The sequence below is a fragment of the Symphalangus syndactylus genome, chromosome 3 (assembly GCF_028878055.3).
Source record: "Symphalangus syndactylus isolate Jambi chromosome 3, NHGRI_mSymSyn1-v2.1_pri, whole genome shotgun sequence".
NCBI lineage: Eukaryota > Metazoa > Chordata > Mammalia > Primates > Hylobatidae > Symphalangus > Symphalangus syndactylus.
In genome coordinates, this window is record NC_072425.2 from 45,337,796 (window position 1) to 45,361,723 (window position 23,928).

The following is a 23,928-nucleotide window of genomic DNA, read 5'->3' on the forward strand; positions in this document are numbered from 1 at the left end:
AAAGAGAAAAAGATTAATTCCCTCTTGCATTTGCCTACTTTATCATTGAAAACTTCAGGAGCTGGGACCCAGATTTTTGGCTCTTGGTTGAAGGATCCCAGTTAGTGTCCTTCACAGCTGTGACTGGCATGTGGAAGAAACCTGGAAAGAGGACATGTCTATTCTCTGATGACATGCCCCAAAGACTTACTTCTAATAAATTCTTTTTTTTTTTTTTTTTGAGACAGAATCTCACTCTTTTGCCCAGGCCGGAGTGCAGTGGTGCTACCTTGGCTCACTGCAAGCTCTGCCTTCGGGGTTCACGCCATTTTCCTGCCTCAGCTCCCGAGTAGCTGGGACTACAGGCGCCCACCACCGCGCCCGGCTAATTTTTTGTATTTTTTTAGTAGAGACGGGGTTTCACCGTGTTAACCAGGATGGTCTCGATCTCCTGACCTCGTGATCCACCCGCCTCGGCCTCCCAAAGTGCTGGGATTACAGGCGTGAGCCACTGCGCCCGGCCCAAAGAGTTACTTCTAAAGAACCAATTCCAACTGTTGCATTCCTTCCTGCTACTAAAGAAATTCCCTATGTTTGTAGAATTTCTTCCCCCTAAATTCTCATTTTTTCTTGTTTCTTTCATACAGCTTGACCAAAAACCAAAGAAGAGGGAATTATTACCAATGCATTTTACATTTTCTGGAATGATCATTTTCTTTGCCCTGATGAGAAAGGGCTTTCCAGTATCTAAAAATTATCTGTGATTCTTAAGCTTACTTTTCTAAACAATTCTCTCTATAAAAAACTCTCCTGTAAATTTTAGTGATTGGTTTTGGATATAGATTGCTAAATAAAATGTCAAGAGTAATTAATCTGTACACAGCCCAACTTTTTTGATGGAAATGTATTTATGCTTTCCGAAGATACATAATGTAAAAAGTATTTCAAAGGTTAGAGCAACAATGAATGTCCTCCTGCAATTGGACTCTAAGAGATAATCCCTTAGTTCTTCAAAAAAGAAAACTGTAAACATTTAAACAGAATTCAAATAGGGCTTTCATGTATCAATTCAACAGAATGTGTCTTTAATGTATCAATCATCTGTTACACAATGTGGTATTAATGCTGAAGTTGTAGGTTGAAGGCCAAGATTCCAGGACTTGCTTGACTGCAGTCTCTACCACTTACTAATGGCGTACCCTTGAGCAAGTTACTTTCTTTATTTAAGCCTCGGTTTCCTCATCTTCAATGTAGAGATAAAAATAACCTTCAAGGTAGAGATAATTACTCGTAGACTTGTGGAATGATATGACATAGAACATCTGAAGCACTTAGCATAGTGCCTGGGATTCAGCAGATGCTCAATAATAGTTGTATCATAATTATAACTACATTAATTAAAATTTGTTTTTAAATTTTGGTACAAAAGCATAACATAGAATGTACTAAACTAATTTTAGTTGTACAGTTCAGTGCTATTAAAAACATTCTCATTGTTGTGCAACTGTCTTAGTCCTGTTGTGCTGCCATAACAAAATACTTTAGACTGAGTAATTTACAAATAATAGAAATTTATTTCTCACAGTTCTGGAGTCTGGGAAGTCCAAACTGAGGCACCAGTCAATTCAGTATCTGGTGAGGGCTTGCTCTCTGCTTCACAGATGGTGCTTCTTGTTGTGCCCTCACATGGTGCAAGTGGGAAAGGCTATGTCCTTACATGGTGGAAGAGGCACTAATCCCATTTACAGGGGCTCTGTCCTCATGACTTAATCACCTCCTAAAGGGCCCAGCTCTTAACATTATCACAATGATGATTAAGTTTCAACATATGAATTTCGGCGGGACACATTCACACTATAGCAGCAACTGTAAACACCATCCATCACTGTATTAATTATTAATATGGATTCAACCTACTATCCTGAAAAAATAACATGAATTTACCTCTATCCTATGTGAGGCTTTGTCAGAATAGATTCCTCCTAGTTTCTCAAAATTTTTTGAAATCTGTTTATATCTGTTTGTGGCTAGATTTTGAAAAACGCTTCATGTGAAGTGTTCAAGGCATCAGACTGATTCCAGTGTTATCGAATGTTCAAAACTGTAGAGGTGAGTGCTAAACAGACCTGCGCAGCTACTCTAGGGTAAAATTAATTCTCAAACGCCCTCACTGACACTTTGCAGTGTCTTCTCCAGCAGACGTTTCTGACTGCTGCCGGCCTAAGCTCTGCTAATGGAGGTTTATAAAGGCCTTCACAATTCCTATGGTAACCCAGGAGAAAGGCTGTTGCCATGGGGACTAGTGAAGCCTATATAAACCTTCCATCTCCATCAGACAGATGAGAACGATGTGAGAATGAATCCTTTGCTAATTCACCTCCAGAAATTGCTAATAATTATCTCTGTTTTTGGAAAAAGATTCTTCATTTCTTTCAGGTGAAAATTCATTCACATTTTTAGCTTCAAATAAGAATTATGCAAAATCTTGCTTGATGATCTTGGTGTTAATTAAAATCATCCAGAGAATGAAATGGCCAGTGATTGAACCATTTCCAAATTTTTATAGTGTTGCCAGCCACTGAATAACATTTATCACAAGCATATTAACGTTTAAAACAAAAGAATAGTATGTTTCTTTGAAAAGAATGAAACGTAAATGTATGTCTGTTAATGCACTTCTCCATTGTTTTACAATGGGATCTAGGAGTATCTGAGCTCTATGAAGGCAGGGTCTGTTTTATTTACTTCCATATCCCCAGCATCTAGCCCATTGTGTTGCAATATTAGGGGTTCAGTAAATGAATGAATAAATGAACCAATCAGTCAATATACAACCTCATGTTGACAATGGCAGAGATAGTGAGTATTGATGTTCAAGTGTGTAACAGATGAAAGCTACCTCTAAAAACAGTATCATCATTAATTCATTTATTAAAGGACAATTTATTAATGTCCACCACATTTATTTATTCAATGATGGCACAGTTCCTGCTTTGGTTCATTCCAAAAACATTTAATGAAGCTAGTCTTTAGGGATATCACCCTAAACAGGGCAACATTCCCATCTTCCTGGAGCTCCTGATCTGCAGGCAGAGGCAGACATATATCCCTGTCAGAGTAAAATGGGATTGGTGTGAAAATAAGCAGCATAACCACCAAAATCTACTTAATCCTGATGGAGCTCAGGGAGAGAGAAGACACAGTCTGAGCTGGGCCTTGATGGATGAGTAGGAGTTTCACAGGCAGACAAGGTGAGGAGAGGAGGTTGTTTATTGGGAGGAGGAGATGAGGCATTTAAGGCAGAAGGAAGAGCATATGTTAAAGAACATGACCTGTTGAGGGAGTGGCAAGCATTCTCCAGTGGCTGGAGTACAGGTTTTTTGAGGACTGTGGCAGGAGGCTGATTTGTGACAGATTATGATGAGCCTAACATGCTATTCTTATCCAAATTCTTTTCCTGAGCTAGTGGAGCATTCACAGCTTGAGCCTGTAGTGAGTTTTCAGGAGTTAGGACTGGGTGAGACATGGTCCCCAGATGTGCGTTGTAGAGGAAGAGGGTCATAGAGTGCATCCAGGATATGACAGCATGGCCAGGCTCAGGCCTCTAGCATGAGGAGCCCCACCATGCAAAGGGTCAGGCAGTGGGGCAGGCCCAGAGCTGCCCTTGGGGACAGCCACTGGGAGGGGTTGGGGAAGGTGGCCAGGTCCATCTCTTTTAGAGGGTATCTGTGCCTTTGCCTGGATGTAGGCAGGCTTGGGTTGGAACAACACCATGGAATATAGACCTTTTTCAGCAGAAGTAAGACACATTCAGATCTGTGTGTTACATCCTTCTAAGGCAGGCAATGAGTAGGATGAGCAGAGCTGGGAAAGCTTGAAGGCAACTGCAGGGATTGGAGGAGAGATGACCATGTGAGAGTTAAGTACCTATAGCATGAAGCAGGCTGATGAGTTCCCTCTTTTCCCTTCAAATATTTACTTAATGCTTGTTATTTGCTTGTAGGTTGTCCTGGGTCCTGAGACTACATCTTTCTCAAGTAATGTATAAAACAGACACCCTGAATCTTTCCTTATCCTAAGCTGACACCCTTGAAGAGTTGATGATGGTATAAAGTTTGAAGATGGAGCAAATATATCTGTGGACTCTTTTGCACATTACTTTTCCCCCCTCTATTTAGGGTAGAAATAGGGCTGGTGGACGGAAGCTACCAGAAAATATTTTAATCAATATTAATAAAAACTTTCTAAAAATGAGGGTAACAAAAAAGATGGGAGATGCTTCCTGGAGTGCACTGAGTGGTTCCTGGCATATTGTAGAGTTCTCAATAAATTACTAACTCTTATATATCTTACAGTTGTTTCACAAACTTTCAGAGTAAGAAAGTATCAAGGTTATGTTGGCCTCACCAAAGTGATTTAGAAAACATTATATCTTTTTCTATACTCAGGAAGAGCATGCATAATATTACCATTATTTCTTTCTTAAATGTTTAAGATAATTCACCTGCGAAGCCATCAGGGCCTAGAGTTTTTTCTGGGGGATAGATTTTGATAGCAGATTCAGCTTGTTTTATATAAATAAAAATGTCCACATTTCAGATCTCTTTTGGTGTCTGTTTCAGAAAGTTGTGCTCTAGACATTTGTTTCATCTTAGTTTCAGATTTATTTTCACAACATTTTTCATAGTATCTTCTTTTTTTTCTAATTTCTGTAGGTTCTGTAGTGATGCCTTCTTTTTATTCCCGATACTTCAAATCTGTCCATCTCTCTTTTTTCTTCATGAGTCTTGCAGGAGTTTATTAAATTTTATCTATTTTTTTTCAAGGAACCAACATTTGGCTTGACTGATTCTATTGTAGATTTGTTTTCTATTTCATTAATTTTTCTTCCTTATTATACTCTTTATTCTACCTTTTTGGACTTTGTTTTGCTTTTGTCCCTAAGTTCTTGCAGTAGATACTTAAGTAATTGATTTTTAGCTCATATTATTTTTTAATATAAGCTTTTAAACCTATTTTTCTCTCAGCACATTTTTAACTTCTCCCATGCTTTTATAAGCTATAGAATCACTACCATTCAATTTAAAATATTTTCTAATTTCCAGTGTCATCACTTCTTTGACACAGAGGTTATTTAGAATATCATCTAATTTCCAAACATATGGGAATTTTAGAGTCATCTTTTTGTAACTGATATAGCTTAATTCCACTGTGGTCAGAAAACATACTTTAAAAGATTTCAGGCCTTTGAAATTTGTTAACGTTTGCTTTGTGGTTTAGTATACGTCAATTTTAGTAACTGCTCCTTATGCACTGAAAAGAACATTTATTCCTGCTTTGCAGTGTTTTATAAACATCAATTAGATTAGGTTTGTTTATTGCATTGCTTTGGTATTCTTTGTTCTTACTGATTTCCCTCCCTGCTTATTCTACTCATTATTATGAGAAGTATGTTAAAGTTTGTCACACTGATGTGCATTCAACTATTTCTTTTAGTTCTATAAATTTTTACCTTATATATTTTGAAACTATATTATCAGATGCATACAAATTTAGAGATTGTTATATCTTCTTGGTGAATAAAACCTTGTATTATTATCAAAGGTGTCTCTATTTCTGGCAATAATAAACCTATATCAACTTTATTTTAGTTAATGTTTATATGATAGATCTTGACTATCTTTTTACTTTCAATATTTCTGTGTCTCTAAGAAATGACTAACATGTAGCTTGACTAGGTTTTATTTATTTATTTTTTTTTTTGAGACGGCGTCTCGCTCTGTCACCCAGGTTGGAGTGCAGTGGTGCGATCTCGGCTCACTGCAAGCTCCGCCTTCTGGGTTCACGCCATTCTCCTGCTTCAGCCTCTCCGAGTAGCTGGGACTACAGGTGCCCACCACCACGCCCGGCTAATTTTTTGTATTTTTAGTAGAGACGGGGTTTCGCCGTGGTGTCGATCTCCTGACCTCGTGATCCGCCCACCTCGGCCTCCCAAAGTGCTGGGATTACAAGCGTGAGCCACCACGCCCAGCCTAGGTTTTATATTTTTATTCAGTTTGATAATCTTTGTATTTTAATAGTATTTAATATTTATAGAAATATACACATTAGATTATACAGTTATTTAAAAATTCGTTTTCTATTTGTCTTACCTGTTCTGTTTGTTTTTCATTCTTCTTGCTTTCTGTTTTTGGATTAATGAAGTTCTATTATTATTATTATTATTATTATTATTATCATAACATTTTTCCTCTTTATCATTTGTTAGTTACATATTTTTTACTATGTCTTTAATAGTTAGCCTAACAATTAAAACATGCAAACTTGACTTATAGTATAATGTAAATGAGTACTTTTATCACTTCACTGACAGTGCTAGGGTTTTAGAACATGTTAATTACTCTTTCCATTATTCTTTATTCTTCTTGCATTTCAATGTTTTGTAGGAATTATTTTTATTTTTGTGTGAGGAATTTCCTTTAGTATTTCTTTTAGTGCAGGTTTGCTAGTGATGAATTCTCTTGTGATCTTTCTGGTCTAAAAATACTGCAGAGCAAAAAGATTTGTCTTCACCAATTAGAAAAAAAAACACTTTTTAATTGAAAGAATTTCATATGTATGGAAATTTTTAACAATAGCACAAGAAATCCTATTCACTTTCACCTGGATTTCCCAGTCTTTAGCATTTTGTCACATTTGCCTCTATTTGTATACATTATTTTGAACCATTTGAGAGTAAATTGCACACAAGATGCCTGAGTACTCATTACTATTTCAACATGTATTTCTAGAAACAAGGACATTGTCCTACATACTCATAGTATAACCATCGAAATCCATAGACTGCATTAGAAATATGCTAATTGTCCTATGAATGTCTTTTACAGATCCGGGATACTACCCAGGATCATGGGTTGCATTTAGTTATGGAGTCATTTTAGTCTGAAACAGTTCTTTACTCTTTCCTTATCTTTCATGACATGGGTGTTTCTGAAGAGTATAGCCCCATTACGTTATAAACACCCTTTTCATATTTAGAACTCCTTTCTCTGAAAATGAGAAATCAGGGCCCCACTACCCTTAATATACTTACTTATTTACTCAATCCCCCTGTATGTAAGCACTGTAGCCCATATGATACTATTGTAGGAAATAGAAAAATGTGCCTCTTCTGAGTAGATTTGAGGCCCCACTCACCCCTCAGCTGATTGCCTCTGTGCAGTGAATAATATGCATAACCTACTGCAGCCCTGTCAATTTTAGAGTCTGTGCACTTGACAGTTATCCCATAATTCTTCTCTTAGTATAATTACAATTAATGTGTGAAACTGACAGAAATTGCACAAATATAAAGCAGTTTGGGTCCAATAAACCACTTCATTTTATTTTCAGCTGAATAAAGTCTTGTGTGTGGTTTCTGTAGAGCTAATTATATTTTTAGGAATAGAGAGCTCAAGGAAAATTTGGATGTGTTACCCTGTTCTGCTAAGCCCTGGTGCTACTGCAGCTGGCACATGGCATGCCTTTGGGCTCAGAAAGTTCAGAAAAGATAAAGTTAGGGGAAAATCTCTGAAGGATAAAAGGCATAACACCAAGGTTGGGAAGATGTAACATAAAAGGAAGGGAAAGAAAGCGCTAAATATATCAGTCTTGATAGTATACAGAAGGAAGCTGAGGGGGCCCTAATTATCCTATAAAGAATTTCAAGGGGATTATGCAATTCCTTAATTTCCTAATTTTCTGAAAAGCACTCAAATAAGGAGCAAGACATCTTTTATGGTTCAGCTTGAATGTCATCACCTTCATGAAATCTTCCCTAATGTCTACTACTGTATTCCATAGCCCCAGCCCCAAATCATGACAGAAATTTGGGTGGGAGGGGGCATGAACCTGAGAAACAGTGGAGAGAAGTAAACACGTGCCCAGAATTGAATAAGACACAGTGGCAAGAATAATAATGGCTCATACCTATTGGGTGCTTCTATGTGCCAAGCATTGTCCTTCAAGCTTTCCAGGTGTTCACTCATTGTCCCTCAAAAGTGCACTATGAGTAAGGCACTATTACTATTACCCTTGTTGTATAGATGAGGTCCAGACACAGAAAAGTTGAGTAACTTACCTAGGGTAACATGATTATCGAGTGGTCATATACGTATTTCAGAGCCAGAAAATGAACCTAGAAAACTTGACTTTGTGTTCCTAATCAGCATACTATGCGGCCCCTGACAGTGGGGAGGGGAACTGAAATCCCCCAATAACCACCTTTCCTTCAGAAATTCCTGATTGTCTAGGAGCAAAGTTGGCTTTCAGAGGGTAGCCAGCATGAGTATAGGTGTTTGGGGGACCAGAGGCAGGGGACAGGAGTGTGTTTACAATGACAGAACCAGGGCTAAAGTGGGACATGTGGTGCTTTTGAAAAAGAGAATCTTTAAATATTTATTTAGTAGTTTCTGTTAGACACTAATTTTATAGTTATAAAAATGATGTGCTTCTTTATTGTAAAAAAAAAAGATTTATTATGTCTACTCAATGTAGCATAACCCTTTAACTTATTTGGAATCATCTAGGAATTTTTATTTTCAGAATCAGATAGCTTTGAGGGAAGTATAATAAAGGGTTTAAGAGATAGAAAATTAAATGGATCACTCATTCCCAGTGAGCAACACTACACTATGTATTACCAGATTTTTAAAAATTATTTATGGATTCTGCAAATGGAGTAGACTATTCAATTTTAGAATATTAGCTAGCTGACCTCAGAGTTGGTGGCTCATCCAGTACTTGTACTGTACACTTTGCACATGCAAAGAACTAAAACACTCACCTTCTATTGGTTAGTGCCAGCTAAGAATATTTTTAAAATTTCTACTCCAACGTGCTGTCTGTATGGTTTCAGCAGTTCCAATTCATATTTTGCTAGTTATTTAAAGAAGTCATGTGGAAACCTGAGTAGGCTGGCACCATATTCCTATTTATTTCAGTGATGTTTTATCGTCCCTTATAGATTGATATCCCAGGAACCTAGAGCTACGATAGGTTACTGCAGGCTGAAAGGAAACAGAACATTAATCTCTTCTACCAGACCTGTGAAAGTGGGTACTCTCTTTAGAAATGCTTGGTAGGCTGAGCAACCTTTGTGGCTATGGTGAGCAGTTACATGAACCACTGGGTGGGAGTTTGACTTGCTGACATGTTATGTTTCTTCTACACATTAGATTCTGAGTCTCTGATTTTGTGTATAGGTGCTCCAGAACAAGAGGATAGTGCCTCAGCAATTCCCAAACTGGTTCAGTTTACTGATTGCAATGATCATTTCATGAACCTGAACAGCTGAGATGGATTGATAAGATAGGTAGTTCCAACTTCAGGGAGGCCAAGATCTATCTGGTAATTATGGGAGTGCCACAGGCAAAACACATAAAAGAATGACTTCTTAAACAATTATTCTGGGAACACTGTTCTTATCTTAAAGTGCCCTGTAATTCTTCTTGAGACTTATCATCATCCAGCCATCATCTTCATCTTCATCCCCATCATAAGCATTACCACCATCATCACTACCACCATCACCACCACCACTATTACAATAATCAGCATTTCCTGAGACTTCTAATGTGTCAGCTTCCACTTAAACCTCTGCCTGTGATTTCTTCCTTTGATTTTGAAGTATCTGGAGATTTATCTTTCTTTGGAGCCCAGATATGTATTTTGTAAGTGTTTATTTCTATATTGCCTAACATATATGTGTTGGAAGTATAAACAGTTAATTCCAGCTTAGCCTGCCATGTTGCTGGCAAATCTCCCACAGAAATTCATTTATCCATTCTACAAATTCTTAACTGCAAAAGTCCTTGCCTTCATGAAGCTTAGAATTCTGCAGAAACCTACTCTGGACTTGCTATATGCCAGGAGACTATTCTAGACTTTACATATATGAACGCACTGAGTCATCACAATCACCGAGGGAGGGTGGTGGCATTATTATCTCCATTTTACAAATAAGGAAACTGTAGCACACAGAGGTTAAGTCAGTTGTCCAAGGTCACACAGGTAGTGAACAGTGGAGCTAGGGTGCAAATTCAGGCAGCATGGGCATTGAGTTTATGGTTTGACCATTATTCTGTACAGCCTTTCTGTGTGTGAATCTATGCCTTGAATACAGTTGTCTCTCAGAAGTTTTTTATTGAATCATTAAATGATCACACAGTACTACATCATCTGCTGCTTGTGTATCTTCCAGTAGATTCTAAGCTCCTTGATGTTCAGAGGAATATCTTCCTTGACTTTGTAGGTATGGAGCCAAGCACAGAGCCTGCACAGAATATAAGCTCAGTAAGATGTCAAACACTGGAATGAATGAATTGTTAAATGATCCCTAGAATGACAATGCTTCTGGACTTTGGCATACATATGAGTGAGAATCTGGGAACCTGGGAAAGTGACTCTGAGATTGCAGGTGGCCTGCCCAGCCCTCACAGGTGATCTGCACCACTCTTTCTGGCCACAATTCATAGGGGATGTCAGTACATTACTGAAAGCCACAGGGCTGTTGGTAGGTCACTGAGGTCTTAAAGTTTGGAAGCTTTTCTGGAGCTTCATTTTAGAGAAAACTCTTGACAATTAGCAAGGAGTGATTTGCTTTCCAGGGAACCCCCAGAAATTGTCTTCAATACATAGAGTAACTCAGACCTGTGGAGTCTCAAGTCATCATCTCAGATTCGATGTCCCACAGAGTGTTATAAAGAGCTACATTCTGCCATCTGACATGGATGAGCAAGGTACTTGCAGGATTATTTGAATATATCCTAATTCCTGTTATAAGTGAACAGAAGCATTGATTTTTAGAAGTCTTACTATAAAGTGTTTACACTAAAAAGTTTCAGATACCCAAAGTTAAGAATGTGGAAGGCTATATGATAAAATGGATGCTGGGTAAAGAATTGTTCTCCTAATTGGTCCCCAATATTCTCACCTGCTAAATGACAAGGTTGAATTAGATGATCTCTAAAGGTCTTCCACATTATTTGTGGAATGACATATCTATCATTTATTGTATGCCTACTGTATACCAGCACTATTTTGGGACTCTACTTTTATTGTCTCTAGTAGATAAATATCAAAATAAAGTGACCATGTATTAACTACATTCCTACAGAGACATGCTATTTATTCATTCATTTATTATCTATTGATAGTTTACTGTATGCTAGGCATCAGACTGGACACTGAGTAACTTGACAGGTTTGGGGCATAAGTTGCCCAGTGTCACAAAGCTAAAGAGTGGTAGGATAGGAATCAACCTCAGGTACATTAAACTAAGGTTTGAGCTCTTTCTCTAGCTCTCATACATTTCTTCTAAGATTCTTTGTCCATAAAATATATGTGAATAGCAAAGACATGGAATCAACCTAGATGCCCATCAACAGTGGATTGGGCTTGTAATCCCAGCACTTTGGGAGGCCGAGGCGGGCGGATCACGAGGTCAGGAGATCGAGACCACGGTGAAACCCCGTCTCTACTAAAAATACAAAAAATTAGCCGGGCGTGGTGGCGGGCGCCTGTAGTCCCAGCTACTCGGAGAGGCTGAGGCAGGAGAATGGCGTGAACCCGGGAGGCGGTGCTTGCAGTGAGCCGAGATCGCGCCACTGCACTCCAGCCTGGGTGACAAAGTGAGACTCCGTCTCAAAAAAAAAAAAAAAAAAAGAAAATGTGGTACATATACACCATGGAATACTACACAGCCATAAAAAAGAGCAAATCGTATCCTCTGCAGCAATATGAAGGCAGCTGAAGGCCATTATCCTAAGCAAATTAATGCAGGAACAGAAAGCCAAATAATGCATTTTCTCGCCTATAAGTAGGAACTAAACAATGGGTACTCATGGACAAAAAGAAGGCAACAATAGACACGAGGGACTACTAAATGGGGGAGGAAGGGAGAGGGCTGAGGGTTGAAAAACTATTAGGTACTATGCTCCCTACCTCGGTGATGAAAGCAATCATACCCCAAACCTCAGCATCACGCAATATTCCTATGCAACAAGCCTACACATGTACCACTGCATCTAAAATAAAAGTCGAAATTATAAAAATAAAATATATGTGAATTACTGACATTTTTTCTAATTCCTACACCAGTGATTCCCCTGGCTATGTATTAGAATCATTCAAACCAATTAGATAAATATTTCTGGGGGAGGGGGAGGAAGAATCAATGTTTTATTTTCAAAATTCCCCAGGTGATTGAAATGTGCTGCCAGAGTTGAAAACCAAATCCTTATAGAGTCTAATTTTATGAAAAATGTTTTTATTTAGAATTGTGGTAAAATACACATAATATAAAATTTACTACTGTAATCATTTTCAAGTGTACAGTTCAATAATATTAAGTACACTCACATTGTTGTATAACTAATCTCCAGAATTATTTTCATTTTGCAAAACTGAAGCTCTGGTACCCATTAAGCAGCTCCCTCTGCCCCCTCCCTTCTTCAGCCCCTGACAACCACCTTTCTATTTTGACCTTATGAATTTGCTTATTCTAGGTACTTCCTTAGCGGAATTGTATGGTATTTATCTTTTTGTGACTGGCTTACTTCATTTAGCATAATGTCCTCAGATTTGTCCATGTTGTAGCATGTGTCAGAATTTCATTCCTTTTTGTCTTTGTGTTTGCAACTATAATAGAATACCAGAGGTGAGGTAATGATAATGAACACAAATTTATTGTATTGCAGTTCTGGAGGTCAGGAAGCCCAAGACTGAGAGAGCAGCATTTGGCTAGGGCCTTCTTGCTGTGTCATCCCATTACCAAAGGCTGAAAGACAAGAGAGGGCAAGAGGGAGCTGAATTTGCCCTTTTATAAGAGCACCAATCCCACCTATGAGAGTGGAATCTCATGGTCCAACTACCTCTTACAGGTCCCACCTCTTAATATGGTGTATGACGGTGATTAAATCTCAACATGAGTTTTGGAGGGGACAAACATTCAAACCATAGCACTTTTTAAGGCTGAATAATATTCCATTGTATGTATATACAATGTTTTCTTTATCCATTCACCCATCAATGGACGATCGGGTTGCTTTCAACTCTTGACTATAGCAAATGATGTTGCTATGAACATAGGTGTACAAATATCTTGTTGAGATCCTGCTTTCAATTCTTTTGGGCATATACACAGAAGTGGAATTTCTGGATCATACAGTAATTGTATTTTTAGTATTTTGAGGAACTTCCATACTATTTCCCACACTGGCTGCACAATTATACATTCCCATCAACAGTGCACAAGGATTCCACTTTCCTCACATTTTCACAAATGCTTGTTATTGTTTCTCTCTCTCTCTCTCTCTCTTTGTGTGTGTGTGTGTGTGTGTGTATGTGTGTGGTAGCTATCCTAATGAGTGTGGTTTTCTATTTTAATTTTTGAATCCATTTATATTTATGTGTGGGGATCTATTTTATCACATAGTTTTAGTTATTTGTGAATTTTTCAATGATTTTACGTCATTTTTCTACTCTCATCCGAAGAATCTCTTAAGATTCAGTATTGATCACTCTTCTTGGAACTGTGGGAGTGGGTTGATGCTGAGGGAGGCATTCGACAGGATCTCTGCTTTCAAGTTGCTTACAGTCTAGCTGGGAGCTTGCTTACAGGCTTGCTAGATTTTTGTCTTGGCTGAACTTATATCTGCTGCTATCTGGTGGCTCAAGTCCTTGAAAGATAGAGATGGCTGAAAATGCAGGGTAGCCAAGTGGAGGGTGAGAAGATATTCCATATGAAAAGAATACATGGGGTGAATTATGGAGCTGGGAATGGGCATGCTATTTTGGAACAAATACTGGCCTGATTAGAACTCAAATTTATGTTGGAAAAAGGTGGGGGAAAATATCAGATCAGTCCAAGCAGGTATGGATAGTCTTGGAAGTCAGGTGGGGCATTGACAATCACTGGGGCAGGTTGCAGGGTTCTCCAGCAGGGGGATGAACATCAGGCTCTAAGAAGTGTTTGTGTTGATGGGAATAGAGGAGAGATGCCACACTGAGTGAGTGGTCGCCCAGGCAAGAGCATCATCAAAGGCACTAGACTTATCTTTAAGGGAGAAACTGTAAGTGTTGGAGACAGATTGAATATGGGAACCAGAGAAGAGGTGTCTTTCAGAACTGTGGAATATTCTGGGAGATGAAGTAGTTATTTCTTCAAAGAAGATTGTAAGCTGGTTGTGGTAGCTCCCAGCTGTAACCTCAACTACTCAGGAGGCCAAGATGGGAGGATCCCTTGAGGCCAGGAGTTCAAGGCCAGCCTAGGCAACAGAGAGATCTCATCTTAAAAAAAAAATAAATAAATTAGCTGGGTATGGTCATGGGAGCCTATAGTCCTAGCTACTTGGGAGTCTGCGGCAGGAAGATTGCTGGGGTCCAGGAATTCAAGGCTGCAGTGAGCTGTGAGGCTGCCTGGGTGGCAGTATGAGACCCCATCTCTACAACAAACAAACAAACAAATAAACAAACAAAGAAGATTGTATTTGTGAGGAAGATGGAGAGCCCCAGTAATGGTATTCATTATGTTTGAGTGCAAGGGAGAGAAAACCAAAATGTCAGCAACTTAAACAAGATGGAAGTTTATATTTCTGACACTAAAACCAAGTCCAAAAATGAGCAGACTAGTATTCATATAAGTGGTCGGGGTTCCCATGGTCGCATCAGCCCTGGTGTGGCCACGGTCCAGGCTTGTCTTCCTGCTGACATCTGCCCTTCTCTTCCTTTCACTTTCTTCTGACTGTTAAAATCCAAGCCTTCTTCCTTTTTGATTCCCCACAGACAGCCAGGAGCAAATGCCACTGTCCATCTACAGTGCATCTTTGCCTGTTCACTCAACTCCTGTCCCAGCCCTGGTCTCAGCTCTCGCCTTGCGATTTTTCCCCAGCTGCCTTCAATGCTCTTCCAGTCTCTTCTCAAATCCATCTTTCTCATGGATGTCAGGTTAGCCCTTCTAAAGAGCACATCACTCCTGACCCACAGCCCTTTGATGATGTCCTATAGCTTCTAGAACAGTCAGAACTCTTTAGCATGACATTCAAGGCTCTAGGTCAATTAGCTAAAATCTTTTCTTTTCTGGGGGGAGGAGGGGATGGAGTCTTGCTCTGTCACCCAGGCTGGAGTGCAGTGGCACGATCGCGGCTCACTGCAACCTCCGCCTCCCGGTTTCAAGTGATTTTCCTGCCTCAGCCTCCCAAGTAGCTGGGAATACAGGCACGTGCCACCATGCCTGGCTAATTTTTTGTGTTTTTAGTAGAGATGGGGTTTCACCATGTTAGCCAGGATGGTCTCAATGTCCTGACTTCATGATCTGCCCGGCTTGGCCTCCCAAAGTGCTGGGATTACAGGCGTGAGCCACCGCGCCTGGCCAGTTAGCTAAAATCTTAAAGACAATTGCTTAATTTCATTTTAACATTCTTGTTTTAATTTAATCTAACTTTTAAAACACTTTAAGGGAGACGACTTTTGGTAAATTTCTTTTTAGGAGAATTAATGACTAGGAGAAATTACTTAAATTGAAGTGTTTTCACATTCAAAGTCAATAACAAGCTGACTACACTCCACCTTTTCAAATGTAGTCCAATTTTGTCTTTATACATCAAGACCATTTATCCAATTTACCAAACATCTATGAGTTTTCTGGATTATCTTTCAGTTCCCACGAGTCAGTTAGGAAGTTAGATCTGAGAAGGCTTGACTTAAAACCCAGGAATAGGCCTGGCTGAGGTCTAGATGTGCCTAAGGGCTTGTGGTTTTGTCATGTCTGCACTGCTCTGATGCTTTCTTGACAGCAAAGAGACCCAACTCTACACCACGTGTCTCCAGGAGGGAGTGAAGGATGCATACTGGAAGGGGGTTATGGTCCTTGGGAGCATCTGTCTGGAACTGGCTTAGGATGGATACAGATCGGAGTATCAGCCCACATGCTTACTCTCTTGTGATCTTGGCATTTTGCCTTATATCTCTGGCCTCGGTTGCCTCACCATAAAAAAGGCTGATCACAGGATTTCATACCCTCCTCATGTTGTTGTTATAAAGATTAGAGATGCCAGGACACTTTTCAATTATAACTATCTTATGGGAATTTTAATACTTCCTCTGTTTCCTAGGGCTGCTGTAACAAATTAGGGTGCCTTAAGATGACAGAAATGTATTTCTTCACAGTTCTGGAGGCTTGAAATCTAAAATCAAGGTGTCTGCAGACCCACACCCCCTCCAGAGGCTCTAGGGAAGAATTCTTTTCTGTCTCTAGGGAAGAATTCTTTTTTGCCTCTTCCTAGCCTTTGTATTCTGGCAATCCTGGGCAGCCCTTGGTTTGTAGAGGCATCACTCTTTTGCTGTGGGAGGTAGATTGGAGGAAAGAGCATCAGATACCCAGATTCTAGTCCCAGTTCTGTGGGATTTTAAGCAGGTCCTTTCCCCATCTGGCTCGCAGTTTCTGCATGCATGAAACAAGGCATTAGGCCATGAGAGCTCTAAGACTACAGGCCTGTGAAGGGGCTTGGAGAAGAAGGAGGGCTAAGGACTGCTTAAGAAAAGAGGGCTTAAGAAAAATTGCCTGCCTTTTATCCGGCTTTTAAAAATTGTACATTCAGTTGGGATGGTGGTGATGGTTACACAACAATGGGAATGTACTTAAGCCACGAAACTGTACAATTAAAAATGGTTACAGACCGTGCGTGGTGGCTCACGCCTATAATCCCAACACTTTGGAGGCCGAGGTGGGCGGATCATGAGGTCAGGAGTTCGAGACCACCCTGGCCAACATGGTGAAACTCCATCTCTACTAAAAATACAAAAATTAGCTGAGTATGGTGGCGCATGCCTGTAATTCTAGCTACTCAGGAGTCTGAGACAGGAGAATCGTTTGAACCCGGGAGGTGGAGGTTGCAGTGAGCTGAGATCGCACCACTACACTCCAGCCTGGGGGACAGAGTGAGACTCCATCTCAGAAAAAAAAAGAAAAAAAAAAAAGAGGTTACAGTGGTACACTTTATGTTATGTATGTTTTACCACAATAAAAAACAACAATGAAAGTCATCATTTGTGGTACAGGGTTTCACAGTTTATAAACTTCTTTCATCTCTCTATGTGATCTTCAGAATAGCTCCACGAGGTAGGCATGATAAGTGTTTGTATTCCTGTTTTACAGATGGGGAAACTGAGATTCAAAGCAGAATGCCCTGCTGCAGTTTCCTCATCACAAGTGTGCTGTTTTTTTTCCAGCATGCCACCGCGGCTGCCTCTGGGCTTAGCACCGGCTCACTCTGGAACTGAAGGTGTGTTCCTGGGCTCTGTGTCACCCAATGCAATGCCATACACTGTGGGTGTTCTGTGAACAGCTCTTGGCGTTGATGACTCAGATGTTGGGGAGAGGAAGGAAAAACTAACAAACAGGGGGATTTGACCAACACACATGCCAGGCACTGACCTAGGCTCTGTGAGCCCAGCAGTGAACCAAACAGATACAGCCACTGCGTTCATGAAGCTCAGAATCTCGGGGGAAGGCAGGCACTTAGTCAATAAGTACAAAGCCAAAGTTTAATTGAACATGCACAAGCTTGTGATGTGTTGCAGAGGAGAGGCTGCAGTGCTTTGGATGGAAAGAGTGGAAAAGCTCACTGACACTGTGGTGGTAGTCAGGGAAGGCTTCCCAGAGGAGGTGAGGCAGTCACAGAGACCTGTCAGAGGAGTGGGGGTGAGGGGAAAGCTGGCACTGAGGGTGGACCCAAAGGTTACAGGAAAGCTGGAAAGAAGATCATAACAAAGATTCTGTTTTACTTCCTTTGTTGTAAAGTGAACTTCCTCAAAAAGCACCTTGAAAAAAAGAAAATGGTTTTGGGAGCTGTTATTTTTTGCCTCCTTGGCCTCAAAACTGAGCTGAATGGAGGAAGTTTAATGTGAAACTTTTGATGCACTGTGCATTAATTAATTATTTAACCCACAGTGCGTCGAATGTCAAAGGCATTTAAAGGAAAAACAAAGGCGCCCTTGAATGGACTCCAGGCCTTTGGTTCTGCTCATGAAGCATGCCCACTTGCAGAAGCCCTCAGGGATTTAGGAACCTGCCTTTCTGTCCCCTTAGATGCCATTAGGGTGAATCCAAAGGATGTGAGCGTGAGTGGGCTAAATAGCTAAGCTATTTAGAGTGAGTGAGTTAAATAGCTAAGCAGTACTCCATTGCCATTCTCTTCCCTCTCTACTCACACCCCTACCTGGGCTTCTCACAGCTCTGAGAAGCTCTGGAGTACTCCTTTTCCTCCTCACTTGAGGCTATCTCAAGAAATCATGGTGTAGAGACACTAGCAGCGTAATCTGTGGACTCTTACATTGTCTTGGGTTTTTTTTCCTTATTAATTCCATGGCCACAGTTTTCTCACCTGTAGCATGGCAGATGATATTGCCTTCTTAGTAAGATTAGTCCTTTGAATTTTTTAGAATTTGCATTTCATAGATGCAGCAACAGGACCCAAAAAATGAAGTGATTTGTGCAAAGTTACACAGCTAGTAACAGCAATCAGTAATGGAGCTCAGGTCTTCTGTTTCTAAATCCAGTGTTCTTTCCACTAGCAAAGCTTCCCAGCCATGGCATATTGATGGGTCCTCAGTATCCAAAATGTCAGTGTCCTGGGATGACCAGGTAAAGCCTGGGGCTGCAAGGAAAAAGGTTGAGAAGCCCAGAATATAGGACCCTGTAGTATAAAAAAAAAAAAAAAAATTGGATGTGCTAATGTTGCTATCATGTCATTGAGCATAGGTTTAATTTTTTTATTATTATTTTTGTGCCAGGTTATTTGTTGGAAGCAGAATTATCTACTAGAATTGGCCTACGAGTGTCACATCTTTGTGTGTTAAATGGCACAGCTGTGGTCTCATTAGAGCTCTACTTCCCTTCCTGCTGGGCAGCTCAGCATCATGTGTTCCTGATCTCAGCCCTAGACTCCTGGGGTCACTGTCTAGTCATGCTGTCTTTCTTAGTGTCAGAGTCAGCTTATGACACAGCCTCAAGGAGTCACTGCCACCTCTCTTATTTCCATGTCCCCAATTTCAAATTTGTTTTATTTTATTTTATTTTATTTATTTATTGTGAGATGAAGTCTAACTCTTGTTGACCAGGAAGGAGTGCAATGGCACGACTTCGGCTCACTGCAACCTCCGCCTCCTGGATTCAAGCAATTCTCCTGCCTCAGCCTCCCGAGTAGTTGGGATTACCAGCATGTACCACCACACCTGGCTAATTTTGTATTTTCAGTAGAGACGAGGTTTCACCATGTTGGTGAGGCAGATCTCGAACTCCAGACCTCAGGTGATCCACCCGCCTCGGCCTCCCAAAGTGCTGGGATTACAGGCATAAGCCACCGCGCCAGGCCCCAGTTTCAAATTTATCAGAAAGAGCTGCTTAGCTTTCAATGTCCTTGCATGGACCTTGTTACATATAATGGTCTTTCGGCCACACTCCTTTTAGTTAGAAAACATGAGTGAGTGAGTTGGTATATTCTTCTTCTTCTTCTTCTTCTTTTTTGCTTATTCACTGTTAATTCCCCTTAAAAAATCAAAGGGTAGGAGAACTTTAAGCATTTCGAAAGAGACAGTTAATCAATACACATTATTCTCCAAACATTCTAGGAAATTCAAGGAAATTATAAAGTGCCTCCTAAAGACCTCTTCAGATATCTGTGTGCCTGCCCTTCAGAGAGAAAGTTTCCTCTTGGCACATAAAGAAGTCAAATTAGGCCCAGAAGAGACTATCCTTATTGGAGCGTGAATGTCAAAGAAACAATCTTCAGTAAAAGAGCTTTCTCTCTCAGCATGCTCTGGAGAGAAGAATAACTTTGGTTATTGGTGATGCCTGTGAAAAGCGTAGTGAAAGAGTTTTGGGGATCACAAGAACTGATATTTGTATGAAGTCTGAATGTCTTGATTAGTAGGGATTTTAGCTTCTTGCATCCTTGGTAAAGAAACTTTTTACTTCAGAGTGCACTGGGATTTGGAAGCTGCAAAAGGGATAGTACCCAGCCTCTCCCAAGAGAGGTGCTAAGTGCCTTTATCAGGGCTCAGTGGTACCTGCTTGGGAACAATCTCTTTAGATGTATGGAACAAACACTTGCCCATCTCCTCTGCCAACTTCAGAGCAAGGACCTGGTATGACTTTGGGGCCAGGACATTGTCCCCAGCCCAGAGGACAGCCCTGCTTGGAGAATATTTACAAGTACTTTCCTGGTGGCCAGGTTTCATAGCTTAGAGATTTCAAGAGAATTGGCTTAGAGCAAAAGGCAGTCCCTAGGAACTGAAACTTAAAGAGTTTCACAATCGTTAATCAAGCTAAAGTTCACCTTTTCTGTGGGTGGGTGAGTCCCATGATTCCAGCTCAGGCTAGTCCAAACGTCCAGAGTCTCCTTTTGGGAGACAAACCACAGCTGAGCACCCTCCCAGTCCATGAGATGAGGTCACATCTCTCACAGCCTCCTGCGTGTCAGAGGCTGCACCCACTGGTGGTCCCTACGCCAGTCAGTGTGGTCCAAGCTCAATGTCCCTGCTTATCAGTTTACAGAAATTATTCAGTATCTGTTTATACTGCAAGAACTAGCTCAGAAGCCCTAGTCACCTACCTCTGGGGATAGTGCAGGAGCAATCTACTCAGCTGAAACACATTAGGAAGTAGCATTGTTTAGAGTATAATTCAAATCTCAATTTTTCCATTTTCCGTCTGTATAACTTTGGTCAAATACTTAACTTCTGTGAGCTTCAGTTCTCTTACCTATAAAATAGAAATAACATTTTATTTCTTAAATAATATAAATGATATCAAGCATGCACAGTGTTTAGCCCAAACCCTGGCATGCAATAGGCCCTCAATAAATGATGGATTTAAACTATGCCAGCAATATAAGACATGGAAGTGGAGGCTTCTCTTTCATTGACTTAGGGCAAGGCCTCCCTTCTTGGGCTTATGCCAACTGAGAGATGGTATTAGATCGGGGAGCACCTTGGTGAAATCAGATCCAAGAGAACTAGGCTTGAGTTCAGAGTCCCTCTGGCTCTGAGGAGGTTTCTGTCAGGCCCCATGGCTGTGCCAGATTCTGCCAGAAACGTTGTACTCTTTAGTAATTCTTGGTAGTCCATCTCTCAGGACAACCACGTTTTGGTTGATCCATGATACATCTCTAAACCCTTGATTATACCAATGATCCAACTGAAAGACAGCTTGAGTCTCCTTATGGGGTCAAAGCATCTAAAATGTACCAGACATTAATCTAAATGCTGGGGATAAGGAGATAAATAAACTAAATGCCTGCCCTCATGGGGCTTATATTCCCATGGGGAGACAGACAATAAACAAGAATATAATTAATATAATATATAATACAAAAATTTAATATAGTGTTATGAAAAAAAAGCAGCTGAGGAGATCAGAAAAGGCCTTTCTGGGGAGGTAATGTTTGAGCAGAATCATGGATTAAGTAATGAAGAAAAGCACTGAATGTCTGGGCTAAAACTGTCCTGTGCAAGTGGAATGACAAGCACCAATTTCCTGAACCAAGAGAGTGGTTGTTGGATTAGAGAACAGAAGGGGCTGAAGTGAGGTCAAACAAGGAGACAGAAGAAAGTGAAGTTGAGGGGTCAGGGTAAGCCAGATCTGCAGGGGTCTCACAGATCATGATAATGTCTTTGGAGTTTATTTTGAATGAGACAGGAAACCATGGGGGGTCTTTGTGATTGATCTGATTAATGTCTTTAAATGATCACCCTGGTTGCCATAGGAAGAATAGACAATCAGGTGGTGAAGGTAGAAAAAGGAAGACTGGTGAAGACCCTTTTGCAGTGTTCCAGACAGGGGATGTTTGTGGGTTGGGGGAAGGTGGAATTGGTGGAGATAAGAAGTGGCTGTATTCAGGATATATTTTGAAAATGAAAGTGATAGTCCTTGTGGGATAGATTGGATATAGATGTGGGGGGAATGGAACATAAGAGTCAAAGATGAGTCCCACTTTTTGATCTGAGAACCTTGATGAATGGAGTTGCTATTTATTGGGATGAGAAGAACTGCTGAGGAATAGGCTGGAGGGGTTAGAAATGCTGAGTCCATCCCCAGATGGCTTTCAGGCATCTCAGTGTAGTCACTGGGGTCCTTCTGAGGGTGAGAGTGCTGGGAAGACAAATCAGAGGCCTTGATTTCCCAAAGGATGCAGTAAGAACTCCCTGTCTGTGATCACAGAACTGAAGCTGTAAAGAGCACCCACAGGAGGTGCTCCCTGGATGCTCATTCTTAGAAAAGAGGCAGGGTGACTGTGACCGAGGCTGGGGGCAGCTAAAAGTTAGACTAGTGATGGATAATATTTGAGCATAGAGAGCTGCTCAACACTGCATTTGGACTTGAATTTTTTTGTGTAAATAAGAAAGAAAAACCTTGGTTTGTAGAATGTTTTACAATTTAGTATGTGCTTTCAAATCCATCGTCATATTTATCCTATGAGGTAGGAACTGCTATCTTCAGTTTGGAGATGAGGAAATGGAAGTTCAGAGACATTCAATGATTTGCCTAAGGTCACAGAACTAACAGATGTGGGAATCCTCAAATCTAGAAGTTTTGTAACCCCTAAAATATTTCCATAATATTTTGTTTTCATTTTATCCTGGTTATTATGGTCATAATGTTTTGTTTTCATTTTATCCTGGTTATTATGGAATAGTCACATTGATTCTGCCAATAAAAAAATAAATCTGTAGTATCTAAGATGGCTGTAAAATGTCCTCATTGTCTCCTGTTGACTGCACATGACCTGTGTAGCCTCCCAGCCATTCCTTTGCAATCCAAGGCTTTTCTGGCAGCTTTTTATGAGCATCACCCCAATTCCTGTCCCTCTTAACAAATTCTTTTTTTTAATCAATGGTTTATTTGCATTGAAAGAGGTTTTCATACCAAGCAATATTTTGGGAACATTTTACAATTCCTGTTGCTAAAGTTCTGAGAGAAGATATTCCAAAAAAGGCCCTTTCCTTATTGGATTATTTCAAAACAATGGGAAGAGAATAGTTTTTCAATGAGCATTTCAGTAATTCCTGCAAAGTATCATTTAGTTCTGATTGAGACCACGGCTGTGTCTACTTGGTGCTAAACACTTGAATGAAAAATGAAAATGACAAGCAATGAGATGTTAGGACTGGATAAAAGGCCAGTTCTGATGTCCCTTAGACATTGTGAATCATTGCCCTTGGGCCACCCAAATACCCTCAGTCTCTCCTCTCAATCATAGCAGCCTATGAAGAAGTGGACAGAGCCGTGGGCCTGAAGAATGACGTTGGAGTGTCACTCTTAGCTCTGGTACTTCCTGGTGTGTGATCTTGTCCAGCCTTAGCTTCGTCATCTGTGAAAGGAACATGAGAATGTTCACACAACTTCCTTTAAAAAGTTTATAGGAAAAAATTAAGCAAATTTTGAACTAGGCAGGAGTCACGTTGTACTTATCTTTGCATCTGCAGATCCAAATACAGGCATGTAATAGGGACTGAATACGATTTTGTTGAATATTTTATAAATGGGTATCGTACAGGCAATGCTCTAGCACCTATTATTTATATAACTCTATTCATGTTTGCCAAGTGCCTCTGGTATGTAAGCAAAGTTGCCATTTCTAGAATATGAGGACACATAATCAGAAAAATAATATTTACTAAAAGCATAAAATGTGCTATGCTAGATGTAAATAATGTTTTTTCAGTTAGTCCAAGCAGTGAATAATCCCAGCTTTTGTTCTACTTGGAGCACCTGTTTGTAATCCATGTCATAAATATTTTCATGACTATTGCTTAGTAGTCAATGAGTTTCTTTGTTGGCATAGAATTCAAGATATTTCCCTAATAAGGACACCCAGTGTTAAAGCAATGAATTTCTATAGCTATGCAGTT

The 23,928-nt window shown here is 40.2% G+C and overlaps 1 protein-coding gene across 2 annotated transcripts in view; it reads left to right on the forward strand.

Annotated features, from left to right (window-relative positions):
* LOC134736184 (uncharacterized) overlaps positions 1-5,582 on the forward strand; it is a 386,711-nt gene extending 381,129 nt beyond the window's left edge. For both annotated transcript variants that reach the window (XR_010120009.1, XM_063636197.1), the window contains one exon: positions 3,983-5,582. Coding sequence is in view for 1 of the 2 variants with exons in the window: in XM_063636197.1 (XP_063492267.1) it covers positions 3,983-4,027 (45 nt within the window). In the remaining variant the exon portion in view is untranslated. The remainder of the gene's footprint in view (positions 1-3,982) is intronic.
* The last annotated feature ends 18,346 nt before the right edge of the window (positions 5,583-23,928 follow it).